This window comes from Biomphalaria glabrata, chromosome 17 (genome assembly GCF_947242115.1).
Source record: "Biomphalaria glabrata chromosome 17, xgBioGlab47.1, whole genome shotgun sequence".
Classification (NCBI taxonomy): Eukaryota; Metazoa; Mollusca; class Gastropoda; family Planorbidae; genus Biomphalaria; species Biomphalaria glabrata.
The window spans coordinates 23903896-23921589 of NC_074727.1; the positions used below are offsets into that span (position 1 = coordinate 23903896).

General features: G+C 38.2%; 1 protein-coding gene across 3 annotated transcripts in view; it reads right to left on the reverse strand.

Annotated features, from left to right (window-relative positions):
• Window positions 1-17027, reverse strand: part of LOC106070005 (titin homolog) — a 187517-nt gene extending 170490 nt beyond the window's left edge. The window contains exons 1-2 of one of the 3 annotated variants that reach the window (XM_056016501.1): window positions 16332-17027; window positions 629-3669 (exon numbers count right to left, since the gene is read on the reverse strand). In XM_056016501.1, the coding sequence (XP_055872476.1) occupies window positions 629-3403 (2775 nt within the window). In that variant the 5' untranslated portion in view covers window positions 3404-3669; window positions 16332-17027. Of the gene's footprint in view, window positions 1-628; window positions 3670-5712; window positions 5998-16331 lie in introns of those variants that run through there. The other 2 variants (XM_056016503.1, XM_056016502.1) reach the window with 2 other exon arrangements.
• Between the last annotated feature and the right edge of the window lie 667 nt (window positions 17028-17694).

Consider the following 17694-nt stretch of genomic DNA (forward strand, 5'->3'; position numbering starts at 1 on the left):
ATTTCTGTGGCTTCAGTATACAATGTATGGGCCGTATAGCATCACAGGCCATATATAGCACGCTGACCGTTGTTTGTACACCACAGCCTTAGGCATGTCTGTGCCTCCATATGCTGTCTTATATGTGCCATCTTACTTTAGAAGGTTATGAAATACCATTTATTTAATTACCTCAAAACACTAAACTGAAACTTAAGTACAGGACAGCTGAAAAAAAAACTTAAAAAAAAAATCTAAATGAAAATAAATTGCATGAGCGTAGCCAAGGATGCCATTATTATTATTATTACTATCAATAAGTAATGTAACCCTTTAAGACCTTTTGATCTATTGGGCTGATGACGTAAAAGCCAGGTGTTTCGAGGGTTAAAGAGTGTGTCATGTGGCCAGCGCAAAGACCAACCACCAATATTGTCAGGTACCCATAAGAGTATCTTTGGACTCAGAGGCGTCCTCAAAATCAAGAAATTCAAAATCTCAAGTTTTTACCGATATTTGAACCCGAGATCCCTGGGTTTTGAAGACAAGCGCTTCACCACTCAGACCCCACGTCATCTTATTATTATTACCTATGGTATGTTTTTGTGTTTTACTAGAAATATGAATTGAATTAAATTGAAGTACTTACAATGTCACGAAGTTTATCAATCTCCATCTCCATCCTAAACTGACGTTTGTCTGTGTGCTCTAGGAGTTCGGTCAGATGTCTGTTTTCTTCAAGTGTCTTGTTTCTCTTGTCCTCAACGATGTCCAGTTCATCGTGCAGACGAACAGACACTTCCTTGGCCATTCGAAGCTCCTCCTCCAGCACGCGGATGTGGTTCTTGGCGTCTTGAGAGTCGAACTGATCCTGCAGCCTTCGAAGCTTCTCTTCGTAGTGGATGCGATCCTCTTCGATTTGGTCGTTCCGCCTTTCCGCTTTGCGGAGCTTGAACTGCAAGATACGGCAGTTCTTGGCGGTCAGGTCCAACTCTTTTTGAAGCTCTCGGAACTCGTCGTGCTCCGCTTCCCGGAAGTGGTCATACATTTCATCCATTTCGTTTCTCATCTCCATTATCTGGCTCTGGAGATCTTTATTCTCTTCTTTGACCTCCTCCAGCTCTTTCTCAGCAGCCTCGAGATCCTCCTCTAAGACGGAATTGTCAATGTGCTTCTTGTCAGTTGCTGGACTGTTTTTGGAATCCTTTTCCCTGAGTTTGACTAATAGGTCCTGGTTGTCCTTTTCAAGTCTAGAACATTGGCCTTCCAGGCCACATATCTGAGACCTGAGTTCTTTTAACAATTTCTCTAAGTCATCATTGACTGTTTGAGCTGATTCTTTTCGTATCTTCTCCTTTTCTAGTTCCAAAGATTTGATCTTTTCTTCCATTTTTGTCAGTTGGGTATTAAGACTTGATAGAGCTTCGGCTTTTTCTTTCAGCTCTTCTGTTAGCCTTTTGGTGAGATCGTTGTCATTGCACTCGGTGGATTTTTCGTTTCCTTTTTTGGGAGAGCTACTAGATGTTGCTTCATCTCTTTTCTCGAACTGTTGAGTCTTAAGCGAGGGTGTTGTCTTGTCCTGAGATTTGTCGAGTTCTTTGACTTTGCTTGACTTATTGTCTTTGTTTGAGTCGAGTTTCGTGTCTTTGATTTTGTCGAATGGTAGTTTTGACGCAGATTTCGAGGCCGAGAGAGGCAATGTTTTTGAAGTTGGAGGGCCGCCGGGTTTGCCAGTAGGAGGCGAGAGGTTATCGCCTTTTTTCGCTGCACCGCTACCTTCGTCTTTGCCTCGATCTCTGTAAGGCGAGCTCTTGTCTCTGTCCGACTTAGCGGGTGATGCTTTGGGACTCGTATCTTTCTTGTTATTCTGGTTTGGGTCCTTGACGTCATCTGATGTCTTGATAGAGCCGTCTGCGGGGCCAGATGTTTGCCCGCCCGATCCGTTATCTCCAGTTTTACCTGTCACAGGCTTGGCGGGGTGAGCATTTTTGTTTACAGCGGCGGAATCTGTTTGTTCAGGCCCTTGAGATGAACGTGAACTGGGAGAAGGAGACTTAGATTCTGAAGAACTGCCATCTCCTTGCCGCAGTTTATCGGAAGTTTTGATCGTTGAATTGTCTCCGTTCTTCTTCGTTTTGTCGTCTGCTGTCTTGCTTGTCGTTGGTTTAGATGAAGTCGACGATTTCTCTTTGTCATTCGGAGACGTCGATAGACTTTTAGGGACAGGAGTCTTTGCTTTATTTGCTCCGTTTTCTTTCGATTTTAAATCAGGTATGTCTTTCACTGGGGACTGCTCCTTCTTAACTGAGTCCTTTTTACTTTTAAGCAAGTCTTTTCCAAAAGGAGCGGATTTTGAGCGGGAAGCTAGCGTGCTTTTAGTGTCTTTGTCGTCTGCTTTTATGGAAGATGTTTGTTTCTTATCCTTTAAGTCGGATGGTGGACTTTTGATTTTGTCCTCGGTATTTTTGCTGCTTTCGTCTTTTGTTGGTGAAATGTTTGTTTTTGAGTCTGTTGTTGAGGTTTTAGGTGACGACTGCTCACCTTCGTCGTTTTTAAGGTTTTTAGTATCAACTTTTGGCGCTATTACTTTCGTTGAGTCAGCTGTTTTACTGTCTGATGGCTTTGTGGTATCTGCAGATTTCGTGTCTGTAGGTTTACTTAATGAGCTGGATTTAGAGTCAGCTTTTGGATCACTGGAGATTTTTCCTGTGACCACAGAAACGGAAGGGCCTCCACCACGAGTGTCTGGAAATTTTGAAGGGGATTTTTCCTTGGCGAGACTGGCAGCCTTGGATTCAAATTTGGAAGCGAAATTCTTCGCCAAGGAAACGGATGTCGTTTTTTGAGCACTGGTTGATGTCGTTGATGTAGATGAAGTTGATGATGACAACGAAGTTGTCGTTGTTGTTGAGAGGGAAGATGCTGTGGATGACGATGGAGCCACCGTTGTTTTAGGTGGGGATTTTGAGGGCGAAGAAGTAGCTGGTGTGGGTGTCGAGGTGACTGTTTTGGATTTGCCGCTCACCATAGCTACAGTAAAGCTACTCTTAGGGCTCAGTTTCACAGCCTCTTTTCCTGAAGAGGCTTCTTTTGAAGATGGTGTTTTTATCTCTTCCTTACCAGCGGTGGGCTTTGCTTTTATATCTTTTTCAGGAGCGGGCCCACCTTTGGACGCTTTCGACGCTACCTCCTTTGATTTAGAAGCGTCCGGTTGAGGCGCACTGGAGTCGGTGGCAGAGGGTTTCGACACAGCTGGAGCTTCACCGTCTTTTTCTTTTGCCACAGCCTCTGCTTCTTGGGCGAGAAGTTCCTCCGAATGTTCCTCTAAGGAATGAAAGCAGTTCCTGCATAGAGATTTCCTCCACGCTTGAGGCTCGAACACTGAACAGACGACACATTTTTGTGGATCTTCGTTGTCAGACATTTTGAAAACTTTTGTGGTTCTTTTTTATTTCAGTTATAAAATATGTGTTGTCAAATTTTCTATTGATTCAGCAGATCTCAAAATCAAATATTAAATCCATTCTAAGAAATATGGCTCACTATATCTTAATTTAACACCACAGATAGTAAACGCAGGACTCTTTATATAATATTTCAATCTTCCGTAAAATTCACATTCCTACAAAATATATGTGTATATCCAATGTTTAAAGTAATCCAAAGTATTCAGCATCAGTAAACATTTTTCTGTGAAATAAACAAAATAATAATAAATGATACAAATGTAACACCGTAAAGTCGATTTTCGTCTAGTCGCAGATAACAGTTGAAACATTAAGATTAGTGACAGAGCTAATGGAGAGAGAAAAAGAGGGAGAATTGTCTCATGCTGTGAACACTGCAGGCTATCAAGTCTACACTGAGTTAGAGTGTGTCCTAGTCGAAGTACACGGAATGGCTGAGATCTTACTTTGACCTAGGAGAGACTGTGTCTTGACACTTTGATCTTAGCCTAATGGCGATACTGTGTCATTATTAACACGGAGGAAAAAGGAGGCGCATAATTCTAGACACCACCAAACGCCGGGTTCTGATTGCAGCTCATCTGGATGTGGGAGAGTTGCGCGGTTACAAATAGTACCGCTTGAACTTAATGCAAAATGAACTTAACAATTAGAATTTTATAATGAGTTAGATCTGTGTAAAAAAAAATAGGTCTATTGCATTTAATCTCGTTAAAATTGTCCATATTGTAATAAAAGTTATATTTTTTTCACAGAGATATTATTCAAATTATTTAAAGTTTTAAAAGTTCAACTATAATACGCCTACAGTGGTTTAGTTGTCTACCAGCACTATGATGATAAGTGACTATAATCGAGAAACCACATAATTTAGAAGAAGACTTCTTGCATTTACCTTCTACGAAAGTATCATTTTCCCTTTAATATTAAAAGTTAATGAAATCAAAAAAATATCAACATACGTATATTGCAAGAACATATGGCATTCATCATCGCATGATATTCCTATAATGTACCTCCATTTCTGCTTAAGTGTCATTTAGGAAAAGGCTCGACGTCAATGACAGTTTCATAATCAGAAATAATACAAAAAAAAATATTTATGCATTCTGGCATTGACCCATATGATATACTATTTGATATTTATAAGGTATCTGGCAGATTTCTTGTCATACAAACAAGCTACAGTTTATTTACATTGTTGTATTTCAGGACAAATAAAATTTATTGTAGTCCCTTTAACAAAGTTCACTAAGAAACCTTTTGGTGATGTGGCAGCTCTGCAGCAGTACCGTCCTCTGACAGGCAACGAGAATCTTCTTTGGGATGTTAAGGGCCTTGGGGGTATTTGTGAGGTCAATTGTCATTATCCTCTTATTAATATTATTATCATTATTATTTAAATTCTGTTTCCAGTAGTTTTGAATTTGCCGATACTGTAGATCTCATCAATGACAGATAATTATAAGTTGATGGCTATTTGGTGTATCAGGTGTACAGAAATTAGAAAGTGTTGATTAGTTATTTACAAAGTTGACGATAATTGTTTTGTTGTAGAATCGAATTTCTAAACTCTTTCGCGTATAGCACAAACTATTTTTTTTTAATTATGTTAGAAAAAATTATCATCTTCGAATATGGAGATGTACATAGCCCTTAATCCACATATAATGTTATTAAGAAAAACTTTCTTTGTAATCTTTTTATAGTAGAAATGCTTATGCATACAATATGTATATATGATGTGTGCATGTGCTACGCTGTACTTTTTTGAAGACCAAAAGTAGCCTTTCAACTATATCAAACATATGGAAGGTGATGGTGATGTTGAATATTATTTTGCAATTTCTTTTGATCAGAACCTGACGAATGGATGACAACACAACACAAAACAACAGCTGTTTTGTCTTACAAAGACTGCTAAATGAACTTAGTGATTCATATGAACCTGAATTCTCCGTGTGAAAACAAAGAGTTCGAATAATTATCTCTTTTATCTTTCATCAACCTTGTCTTAAATACATCATGACACTTTGCAAATCGTTCTTGACGGTCAAGGATCTAACCTCTAGACTATATAAACATCAATTTCGTGTCTATTTATGGTGTAGAATTGAAAGATAATACCGAAATTTGAGAATCATTCAAGACAACTCTATGTTGCCCAGGGGTTATTTCCAGGAGTTTCCTCTCTTGTTAACAGAGCTCTTTGGTGAAACTCTCTGGCACCAGAACTTATAATCTCGTCAAAAAGTTAACTACTCACCAAACTGAATCAACGCCAGGGTTGTCTTTCGATGTTCAACGCATTTCAAATCTTCACAAGCTCCACATTCTCATTCATTTCAATATTCTTCACAATTCCATCAACATTTTGAGTATCAAAGAGCCCAAGCCGCACAGCATTCACATTGCTCCACCCGTTCACCAGATTAATAAGTGAAATCACTAAGAAACATTAGATCGTGCTGCAAGACACCGCCATTTTGTTCACTATTCTAACCCACCGCAAGGTGACGGGCATTCCTAACATATTTTTTCCCCACGTCGATAATGCTTCCCCTCCCTCCCCCCCCCCCCTTCCTTCTGACCAGAATTTCTACAGCCTTTCGTGTTTTGTTTTATGAATTCATGAGGATATAAGATTAAGTTTGTGCGTGTGTGTGTGTGGTGTATATGTTTTTTCTACCTCTCCTACTCCCCCCCCCCCCACACACACCTTTTCTTTCCCGTGTTTTTACGGTGAGCAATGTAAAATTTCACCTACTACGCCTGAGCGAAAGAACACACGGTGTAACAGAAGGGTGACCTACCGGTACGGGCTATAAATAGATGCACGTGCTGCTTGGCGGTGTAGATTTTTATAATAGTCGACATTTGAGTGCGCGTGTGTATGTGTGAGAGAGAAAGAGATAGATTGCACATGTGTTCCTATGAGTGGTGTGTAAGGGTGGGAGAGATTGTAGACGTGCAATAGAGACCATGAGACATGAAAGAAAAAATAACATGAGCGAGTTCTTTGCTACAGTTTTAATTCAAGTTTTAGCAGACCACTTTTAAGTTTGCAATACAGACCTATGTTTAGGGAAAGAATTAAATCTTATTATACTGAAGAAGTAGGAGTTCATCTCTCTATATTCAGTCATGTATTACAGATTGACTGGTCATGTGGAATGAGCCTCGGCAGCCCCGAGCAGTCCTCACAGTGGTTCCTCTTCTCTCAAACCCTTTGTCAAAAAAAAACCGCCCATATATAAGGGGTTGACCTGGATGCTTGTAAAGGTCGTTGTCCAGGGGGTCGGATCACTTGCCAGCAACTCCAATTTCTAGTCCAGTCCTTGACGACAGGAACATCTCAAAGTTAGCAGTCAAGCAATAACACACTGACCAAGGAGACAAGTCAGATTTATAGTACAGGATATAAGGTTCAATTTACCTTATTAGATAAAACAGTGATGCCAAACCTTATGTATCCATCGGGCCATTGTGTCGCGGCCACATAACAGAAAAGATAAAAAGAAATCAAATAAACATGAATGCACCTTTATTAGAAACCCCTGGAATTACACTAATTCATGAGATGTAGGAAGTGTATCCGAAATCAACCTCAGAGAATCCCGCTATATCGATGAGACACTAAGTCGGAGCATTAAATCTAGATGTTCGTCTGTGAGGCGATTACGCACATTTGTTTCACCCCTTTCCGCCTGGTAAACGAAGAGTTGCAATTTCATTTAGAAGGCGCTTACGCCAACTATTTCATGCAAGATCAACTTGGTTTCTTGTAGCTAGGTGTTGAGTTCATTTAGATGCGATGCGATGTGATGCTACTTTAAAATGCCAAAATCCCACAACAATTCGGGGTCGTCAAGTTGAGGCACTGTCTTTTAGTTCTTCGTCCCAAAAAAAAATACTTCAGTTTCATGTCTCAAATCACAGAAAAAGTTTTACAACTTTTCATCCGCTTAACCAGCGTACTTCATTGTAATACAAAACATCTTCATATTCGGACTCTGTCAGAAAATTATTAGAAGTTTTTGTAATTCAGAGCTTGAAATGTTATAAAATGTAAAGTGCTAACACATCATCAGATTTGACTTACGTTTGACTTGACAACTTTTCTAATAACTCTTGCTGCCAGTTCGCTATGACATCAAGCCATACTAATTACTACCAAGGTGGAGAAACATCCTCCATGATGTCTGAACATTCTTTGAACATGTCTTTGCCAGTGGTGTCTCTTGCATGCTCGTCATAGCAGCTCTCTCTTCTGTGATTTTAAAATTGCTTTTCGTACCGCGAATAAGTCCCAATAATGGAGTCGTTATCAGATATGTCGGCGGCAACAGAGAACATTTCAAACTCCGCTGCTCTATCTCTTAGTTTCAAATTGAAAATTAAATTTCTGGCGGCCTCAACTGCATTCTAATTTTTTATTAAAACATTTCTTCAATCACAATACCCCCCCCCTTTTTTTAAAGTATTCGCTGTCGAAAATAGGCTTCATCTCACTAAAAATGTGAGCAACACTGTAGCAACCATGCCGTGAACGACGCCTAGTTGTCTTGTTCCTTCTAGGTCAATATTCTCGTCAATCTCTAGCGATCACTTAGAAATCTTTTCTCCGCGGCTCAAACTTAGATTGTTGCCCTATTGGTTTGTGTTGTTGAATCCATAATGCTATTTGATCTATTTTACTTTGCGTTCTATAGAAACAACCAACAAAGAGTTTATACTAATCAAACATATCTCAAAATTCAAAATTCCAGTCTTCGCCAAGATTCAAGCCCAGGAACCCAGTTTCGGAAGCCAAGCGCTTAACCATTCAGCCACTGCGACCCCTCTACAATAAATAATAGTTTAAAGTTTCAACTTAATCCGAAAATGGGTGTGGGAGAAACAACGTGTAAAATTGTCTAAGGAGACAAAAGCCCTAAATATTTAACCATATCTGTGATTTTCATTGTTGGTATTAAACTAAATAGTTAATTACCATTAATTAATTAACTGTTTTTTTTTATATTATTGTTTTAATTGATCCATGTCTTTTCTGCACATATTGAATTTTTCTTCTTCTTTCTCCCTTTACATGTCGGAGGGTTCAGATCAGTAATCCTATATCAGAGATGAACTGCGCAGTGGTTTCAAGATCAGGCAGTTCTGTATAGTTTTGTTCCATATGAAGGTTTTGGGGCTAGAGTCTTGTTCGGGCCTCTTGATATATGAATAATATTACAAAGTTTCCCATTGATCCCAGAAAGGGTGAGGGAGAACCAACTTGTACAAACGTTTAACCAAACAGACACACTGACAGACAGAGTTGATATAACTTTAAAAAAAAAAATCATAATAAGTTGTCACGGGTGAATGTGTGTATGTATGTATAATCTATTTTTACAAAGGAGCAAATCACCGGAAGTGAGTTAGTTGTCAAAAGTAGAGAGTGCAGTGTGTGTTATGCCGGAAAAGTTCATTAAAGTTGATGTGTTTTGATCGAGTTGTTTAGTTGTTTAATTCGTTAATTACAGCGGAACCTCGGCACACCTAAACACATTGTGAAGGCAGTTGCTAGAGAATTATAAAATAAATCTATATTAGGAAAGCTGTAACATTAGGGAAGATTAGATCACATGACTAATTCCATATCCTACGACAATGTCAAAATAAATATTTTTATCCGAATGCCATTGATGGATGATAGAAGGGGGGTAGCTCGAGATTGGCATGAAGAACAGTGACTTGGCAAAACTCAAGTCCCTATCATGGACGAGGAAGTGACCTCATTGACCCGCAGAGGACGTAATAATATCTGATGGAAACGTCTGAAATGTTTCACAGAAGACATTCATTGTATAAAATTAGAATTACTAATGAACTGTTATCAACAATATATATGAAAATATTGAAATGAGTGTTAGAAATGATTTTGTATCATCAATGCATACATTGCATACTGTGTTGATGGTTGTGTATTGGTATTTAACATCATAGAAATGCCAAACTAACATATCACTCATCATAGATTTTAACATTGTGTATGAATCTGTGTAGTTGTAACCAAGGCAACGTCATCGATTCTGCTATTTTGTGTTTATCTCTTAAGGAGAGCGGAAACATTCAAACATTTACTGATCTAAAATAAAACAGTTGAAAGCAGACAACATAGTTTTTATTTGAAATTCAGATCAAGATAAAAGGGCCTGAGGAACAGATTATCTCCCCTATTAATGTCAGGTACAGTTGGTGGCAAAGCTTTTCAAGATGGATGTCGCGCATGCGCAGGAGAAAGAACAGTTTAAAAACACCGGTGATAAATACCAGCCTACACGTTATTTGAAAACTGCATTTGATCTATTTATTGCTTAGTAAGACACAGACCTGGTTTTACATTTTATTTATAAAGGAAAATATGCCTAAATATATTTTTTTGAACCTGTCTAAATTGGTAATTTAACTTTTAATAAGTTTTTTTTTTCTAAAATTAAAATTTTGCTACAAACCGATAAATTAAACTTTTTAACATTTTTCAATCCAGTGTTTTAGACTGCTGTTGTAATTCCTATTGAACGGCCTTTCAGATAAAATAACAGAAATGTTTGCATCTTAATGCCCTAACCTTTAACAAAGCCTTCTCGTAGCCGAATCTAGAAGGATATGGGCGCTAACCCTAACCTCAAAAAGCCGCTTCTGAATATACTTTTTAAAAATAGAAAATAATTTCTAAAAGAATAAAATACAATCACAAAGCAAAACAAAATATAAAAAAAAAATTGACTGGTGAATTTTTAAATTGATTCGTGTTTTGTTAGGTGCAATAAATAATTGTTTAAAGTTTCTACTTCAGAATGGCTGTGGGAACATTAACGTACACACTTATCTAGGTCATAAAGCCATAAATATTGAGCCATGTCTATATCTTTGAATACTTAAGAATTAATTTCCTTTGTTGGTATCAAACAAAATAATTAATTATCTGTAATTAATTGACTAATTGGTTAATTTTTTAAATTGATTCATGGATTGTCCACTGAATGAATAATTTTGCAAAGTTTCAACTTGATCCGAGAATGGGTGTGGGGGAAATAACGTGTACAGACCTTTTACCAGACAGACAGACAGACAGAGTGAGTTGATAGATAAGATTTAAAAAACAATATTGCATCAAAGTCTTTGAACACAACAAGTAAAAAAGTGAGTCCGTTTCAAGTTGCAGCACCCACAAGAGTGTGAGAAGAGGTTGCAGGTGTTTGAACCTTTCCAGCACGTGATTTCAAACATGGGAAAATGACTTGATCACGTGACCACCATCGGAACGTTTGCAGTGACGTGATTCCCATGTGGACTAGAATAACAAATGTTGTTGTATTTGATACGACCTATGTAAAGTGTCCCACATGCGAAGGTTTCGGTTCATATGACAAACATAAGTGTCTCGTTTCTGCGATGGGAAATGGTTGCCAAAAATGCGCACCGTCACTACCATTGCAATAAACCTGATGAAAGCAGTTCCTTACACTGACTCTAGGGGAAAACGCGTGTTAACGTTTAGTAGTTAATATCAAGTTTGATATGACTTTTAGGATATTTTAAGGAAACGTTTGAATTTTTTAAACCATTTTCTTTACAAAATTGCAGTCATTTTTGTCTCCACTTTGCTGTAACCCCCCCCCCCTTTTTCAGGCCACAATTGGTCATTAGTCATGACCCCAGGAGTAATGAAACCCCTACGGGTCACATAGTGTGTATTTAGAGTTAAAAAGGCCTTAAACTATTAGATATATAGGGCCCTATATGAGTTCAGATATTATGTGTAACTGCTAAGTATTTCTTGGAGGCCCTAAGCTAGAGCTTATGTTGTATAGAAGTTAATCTGGCCCTGGCCCCATGTTTGTTACGCTAGCGGGTGTGGGCCCCTAAATGGTCGAGGGCCCTTCTCGCCATGGATGCTAAGCCACTGTATATATATATATATATATATATATATATATATATATATATATATATATATATATATATATATATATATATATATATATATATATATATATAATATAAAGATAATATGATACTCAATATCTACAGTATAGAACTAATTTTGCACTGAAATCTTACAGAGTTCTGATCTTACAAGTTCTTATATAAACTGCGCTATATTAGAATGTCTTCGTTTCATGATGACTAATTTAGCACTACTCAAAATTGTCCGAATAATACAAGGAATAGCTTGGCGTTGAAAAGGCAGAAGAAAGAGGTGGTAGTGGTTGGGTGTGAAGAAGGCGGGGCTGAGAACCACAAGCCAATGAAAAAGCAGGTAAATGACATGCTTGTGGGTTTTCCCAAAAGTTAAAAATAGCTTCTTTTTTTTTTTGGATAACTTTTTGTTAGTTTCAAATGTTTACTCTTAGATGATAATTTGTTTTTATAAATTTGTATCTAGTTAAACATTGTACAGATCTGTAAATATCCGGTCTACTCTATGGGAAGTCTATATACCCATTTTATTTTAATATAATGAATTTATCTCCCATGAGATAGAGCAGTTCATCAAATACAAGTGCATCAGGGATGATAACTTTAGGCATATGCAAACTAGGCAGCCGCCTAGGGCATCTGATTGGTGGGGCTTCGCACACTGGCGGATCCAGGAGGGAGGCAGTAGAGAAGAAATAGCGAAACTTGTTCCAAATGCTATTGTTGGTTACAAACTTGGAGTACACTAGGTTTAAATAAATTGAGTAGATCTAATTGTTTATTTATTTTTTTTTTTGGACCACCAAAGTCAATTTGCCTAGGGCCTCCAATTATCTAAGGCTGGCACTGCTGACTACTTAACAATATCACCTTTCCAGCTTAATACTTTTTATTTCAGTTGGATAAGCATAAAATAGTTAAAATTTCACATAAATATAGCAGCATTTGTCAAGATTTAAACTCGAGACTCTCAAAACTAACTTTATAAATAGACCACCACGCCTTCAACACGCCTTTACTCCAACTTTGTACATGGTTGAAATAACTAATTATAGACACTTGAGGAAGGGGGCATAATTCAAAGCAAGCTCCCTGCTGTGCTAGATGTTCCCTGAGTAGCTCAATTATTGTCTCCCCTCCATGTATTTGCCAGTGGTTGTGCAAATTCATCAAATGTTCAGACGCAGGAACCGATGACACCAACAATAAAGTAAGAGGTAATAAAAATGTTCCAAAATGGCGCGTTTCTACCTTATCAGCACGTGCCCTACTCCTGCCAAAAAGCAGACGACCGCTTTCGCGGGGCAACATTCCTGCGCCAATAGGAAGAACATTTGCGAACACATCCGAATCAATGGTTTCGGTTTTTCTCGAATGAATTCATGAATCTTAGAATAATAGAGTCGATTTGTATAAAGCGCAGATCCTTGCATCGTTGCTTGGTTTGTGTAATTATTTCGTTTTAAATATATACCGGATATGACATAGTTTTTACAAATATAACCTTGAGTTTAGACATTGTTATTTACTAAACAGTTTAGACAGTCAAATGTTACTCTAAACAGTTTAGACAGTCAAATGTTACTCTAAACAGTTTAGACAGTCAAATGTTACTCTAAACAGTTTAGACAGTCAAATGTTACTCTAAACTGTTTAGACAGTCAAATGTTACTCTAAACAGTTTAAACAGTCAAATGTTACTCTAAACTGTTTAGACAGTCAAATGTTACTCTAAACAGTTTAAACAGTCAAATGTTACTCTAAACAGTTTAAACAGTCAAATGTTACTCTAAACAGTTTAAACAGTCAAATGTTACTCTAAACAGTTTAAACAGTCAAATGTTACTCTAAACTGTTTAGACAGTCAAATGTTACTCTAAACTGTTTAGACAGTCAAATGTTACTCTCTAAACTGTTTCGACAGTCAAATGTTACTCTCTAAACTGTTTAGACAGTCAAATGTTACTCTCTAAACTGTTTAAACAGTCAAATGTTACTCTCTAAAATGTTTAGACAGTCAAATGTTACTCTAAACTGTATTCAAATTCAGTGAACTCGTTTTTTTCCGTACAAAAAGTCCTTCGAGTTGTCTCTTACAACGATTGAAAAACATCACACACTGCACATATAACCATATATTGAAACGTCATAATAGATTTGTAACATGAAAATGTAAGCTTTGCATTTTCGTGAAAAGTTAATAGATTTAATTATTATTTCTTAGTAGTTTTATTTTTTTAATTAAAATTTCATATAAAGCTTCCTACTTGATTGCATTAGGAGTCGCTAAAAACTTTAGGTTCAGATAGAAAAGGTCCAGTAAATGAAGTATATTTATTGTTTATAGACTAGTTTAAGCAGTTAAGTATCTTATGATAGTACGGAAAGGTCAAAGTTGAAAGCTCAACATTGCTTAGCTCAAGGGTAAAGTTAAAATGTCGACACGGGCAATAAAAGGGCAACAGTAATAGGAGTAGATTTTTTTCTCTCAATATCAAAGCACATTTCTTGTCAGTGGCGTAGGTAGGGTGGGGGGGAGGAGGGGGAGAAAATCACCCCCTCCGGGCCTCCACTTTAAGGGGCCCCCAAATGAGTGTTTTTTTCATTAAAAGTAAGTATTACGCAAAAGGCAGGGGGCCCCAAAGATGTCAAGCCCCCAGGGCCCCCAAACGATGGATACTTCCTAGCTACGCCCCTGTTTCTTGTTCCTATAATTTTACAAAGTCTCCTAATTAAGTCAGAACACTGAAGCTAAGATATAATCCAGCAGATACAAAAGTCGAATAGACAGTACAGAAAACCTACATGTCGACGTTAATACACTACCAACATGACCTAATTTAATAATTCAAATGGAAAACACAACCTCGTTTTAAATTGATTGTTGACGTCATTTTCGTTCCGGTAGCAATGAGAACAGGGACAATCTAATTCAAATTTTTGATTAGCTAATGAACACTGGAATGGAGGTTCTCAAATTAGGTTACTTTTATATTAAACACACATGTCGTCATTCTGGTAGCTAAATAAAATTAGAATTGAATGGATTTAATTTTTTAAACTAAAGCTCTGGAGAAATGTTGCTAACAAGGCAAACATTCCCAGCATAATGTGGGCTATCCAGATGCGTTGCTAGGGTTGTTATCACCAGGGGCGGACCAAACCCGACATTCCCTTTAGTGACGCCACTGAATCTGCCGTTTTACTGAGTATATTAGAGATGCACAGATTTAACACGCTTTTCCTTACTATTCGCAATGGCGACTAGTTCATGGAAGGAACACAAAGAGTTACCTTAGGCAAACTCGGCCTCGGACCTCGCACAGGATCTGAGAAAATGGGATAGGGAGAAGCTCAAGTAAATGAGTCCCTAAATAAAAAGGATGTCAAAAGCGGGGTGGTGCTAGGGGTGTAGCGTGTTACTTCTAATGGGAGACACTAGTCTGACAATGTGGGGGTTAGGCTTCCGAATCTGGCGTCTTGGGTTCAAATCTCAGAAAATACTAGGATTTTGAATTTCCGAAGTTTTGAACGCCCCTGAGTCCACCCAACCTGACTTAATTTGGGAAAGTAAAGGCGGTTGGTCATTGTGCTGGCCACATGACACTCTGCTCGTTAACCGTTGGCCAAAGAAACAAATGACCTTAACATCATCTGCCCTATAGATCGCAAGGTCTGAAAGGGGAGCTTTTGTCTAGTCTGTGCCCAAAACAACAACATTTTAATAAATCGGAGGACATTAGTTAACTTTTCAGCTTAGTAATAGACAATTAGTTCTTTGTAGATTGTGCATTAACAAAAAGATTAATCATTGTGAATTTTAGCAAAAGTTGATTTTGGAAAGGGTCTTAGGGACGGGATTAAGCCTTAGTACACTACTAAGGTAACATGAACCCTACCCCAAGAGTCTGAAAACCACAAAAACAGTTAATGCTACATTTAGAACCAGTATACGCGATAAAGGTGGCTGTCTAGAAAGTCTGGCTGCCTATGTGGGCTGAGTCTTTCTGATCAACGAGATAAGTCACCGTCTTTCGTGGACGGAAGAATTAGAGAGGTCAACGCTCAAAGATTCATTCAAAGACTCAATCTAAAACAGTGGTTCCCAAACTTTTTGTCACGTAGACCCCTTGGAAGTCTTCGTAGACCCCTGGAGGTCTATATAGACCACTTTGGGAATCACTGTTCTAAAACTATTCGTAAATATCTGGTTTCTAGATGTGTTGAACCTGGATGTTTCATTTCTGGTGCAAACGAACACAATCTCTTGTCAAAGACCACGTGACCTGTATCTTCAGAACGCTGAATTGAAGGCCACTTCAACGAAATGAAAAAAGAATCGAGCTCTAACCCTAACCCTAACCCTAACACTAGCTCAATGAGCCGGGCAGTTCATCTTCACATCTATTCTTCTTTATTAACGCGAATTAGTTTCCAATGTCTTTTCAATAGGTTCTAAGTCATAAAGTGAAAGTCCGATTGCTTCCTACATCTTAAAATTGTTTTCTACTACAAACAGATAAGCTTAGAAAATGTGATACCGCGGTGCTAAAAAGTAAACAAAACAATTCACACCCAAACACAACTTGTGTATTAACACTTTCTATTTTGTTCTGCACACCGGATACACCAAACCAAAAAGCTATCTACAGTTTTTCCGCCATGTATGAAAATCACCAACAGTTTGAATTAAGTTCACTACTCCATATCACAAACATACGTATATAGAAAGAGCGTGTTATTTCTCATAAATCATAAATTCTAAAGAAACTGAGAATTATCTTTGTAACCCACTTTTTTTTTTAAAAGACAATAAAGTAAAGTATAATAAAATAGCTAAAAGTGATACAATTGCCACAATAAAGAAAATTATTATAAAATAGTTAAAAATGATAAAATGGCCGCAGTCCTTACCTATATTACCTTTCACCTCAGGTGTCGGAGCCAGCATAGAAAATGTAGATAGTTTATCTTCCTAAAGCCGGCATAGAAATCTTGTAAACAGATTATCTTCTCTTGGCTCCGTTGACAATGCCGGACAGAAAGCGTTTATGAATAGCAGACAAATATTGTATTTTCTGTCTTCTCTTTTTTGGTATTCTTTCTTTCCTTTCTGTCTTGTCTCAGAAAGACAGCAGTGAAAAAAAAACGTGTGCTATTTTCGTGAAATTTGGCTTGAAAAGAAAATCAAGACACCAACGAAGATACACCAACAATTCTCCAAGATGGCGACGAAATCGAAAGTACTTAATATCGTTTTGTTGTTCCTTGGCAGATCGTCTTGGAGAATGGAGAAGCCTTCCTCTGTCTTGATCGCTTCGTGTTGCCTCTTGGCCTTGTTGCGTATTCTTCCTGTTTCGTCTCTTTTCTTCCGTCAATTCTTCCAGCAAAAAATCGAAAGAAAAAAAAAAAGCGGGAAAAAATGTATTATATTACTCGCGAGAATGGCTTTTCGTCATAATGGCTTTTCGTATGTTTTAAATGGTTTTTCTTCGTAAATGTCATTGAAAGAATGAATGAAAGAAAGAAAGGCTTTGGAAGGTAGCGGAAGAACAGTCACAAGCACACGTCTGTTAGCCCATACTGAACTTCTATGCCAGGTTCTAGAACACGGCTGTTGGAACTTCTTGATCTAGAGAGGAGAGATGAGGAGGAGATGTTTAGGAAGAGAGGAACATGGTGTGATGAAAGGAGGGGAGGAATGAGGTGGGAGGGGTGAGACTTTGAGGCGAGAAGGTAAAAGAAACAAGAATGAGTGGGGTGGAGAAAGAGAGAGAGGGGGGGTGATGATGGTATAGATCCAGGAGATGAAGGTAGAAGAGTAAGGGAGGGACGGATGAGGTAGGATACGAGAAAGAGAGGTAGATTCTGATGAAGTCGTACAAGTCTGGGTATATCTGTGTGTGGGTGTGTGAGAGGGACTCAGGTTCTAGTTCTCTGCTCAACCTGATGGCTATGGAGGGATAAGAGGTGAAGGTCACACGCACACGTGACAAGAGACGACAGGAGGGAATGGGGAGGAGAGAGGAGAACATGAGCGTTACCTGTAGCACAATGATGGATTCCAAGTTCCCTCCCCACTTCTTCTGGCGGGGCGCCAGTCCCAGAGTCAGCAACGTGTTTCAGAAAAAAGATGGAAACGCGAAGGAAGGGGAAGGCGTGTCGAACCCCCCCACACCCAAATATTTTTCACCCCTTTAAGACGTGATAAGTCTACATACACTTTCTGACACCAACTATTTGACTAATAGAGAGGAACACAGGAAGCAATACGTTC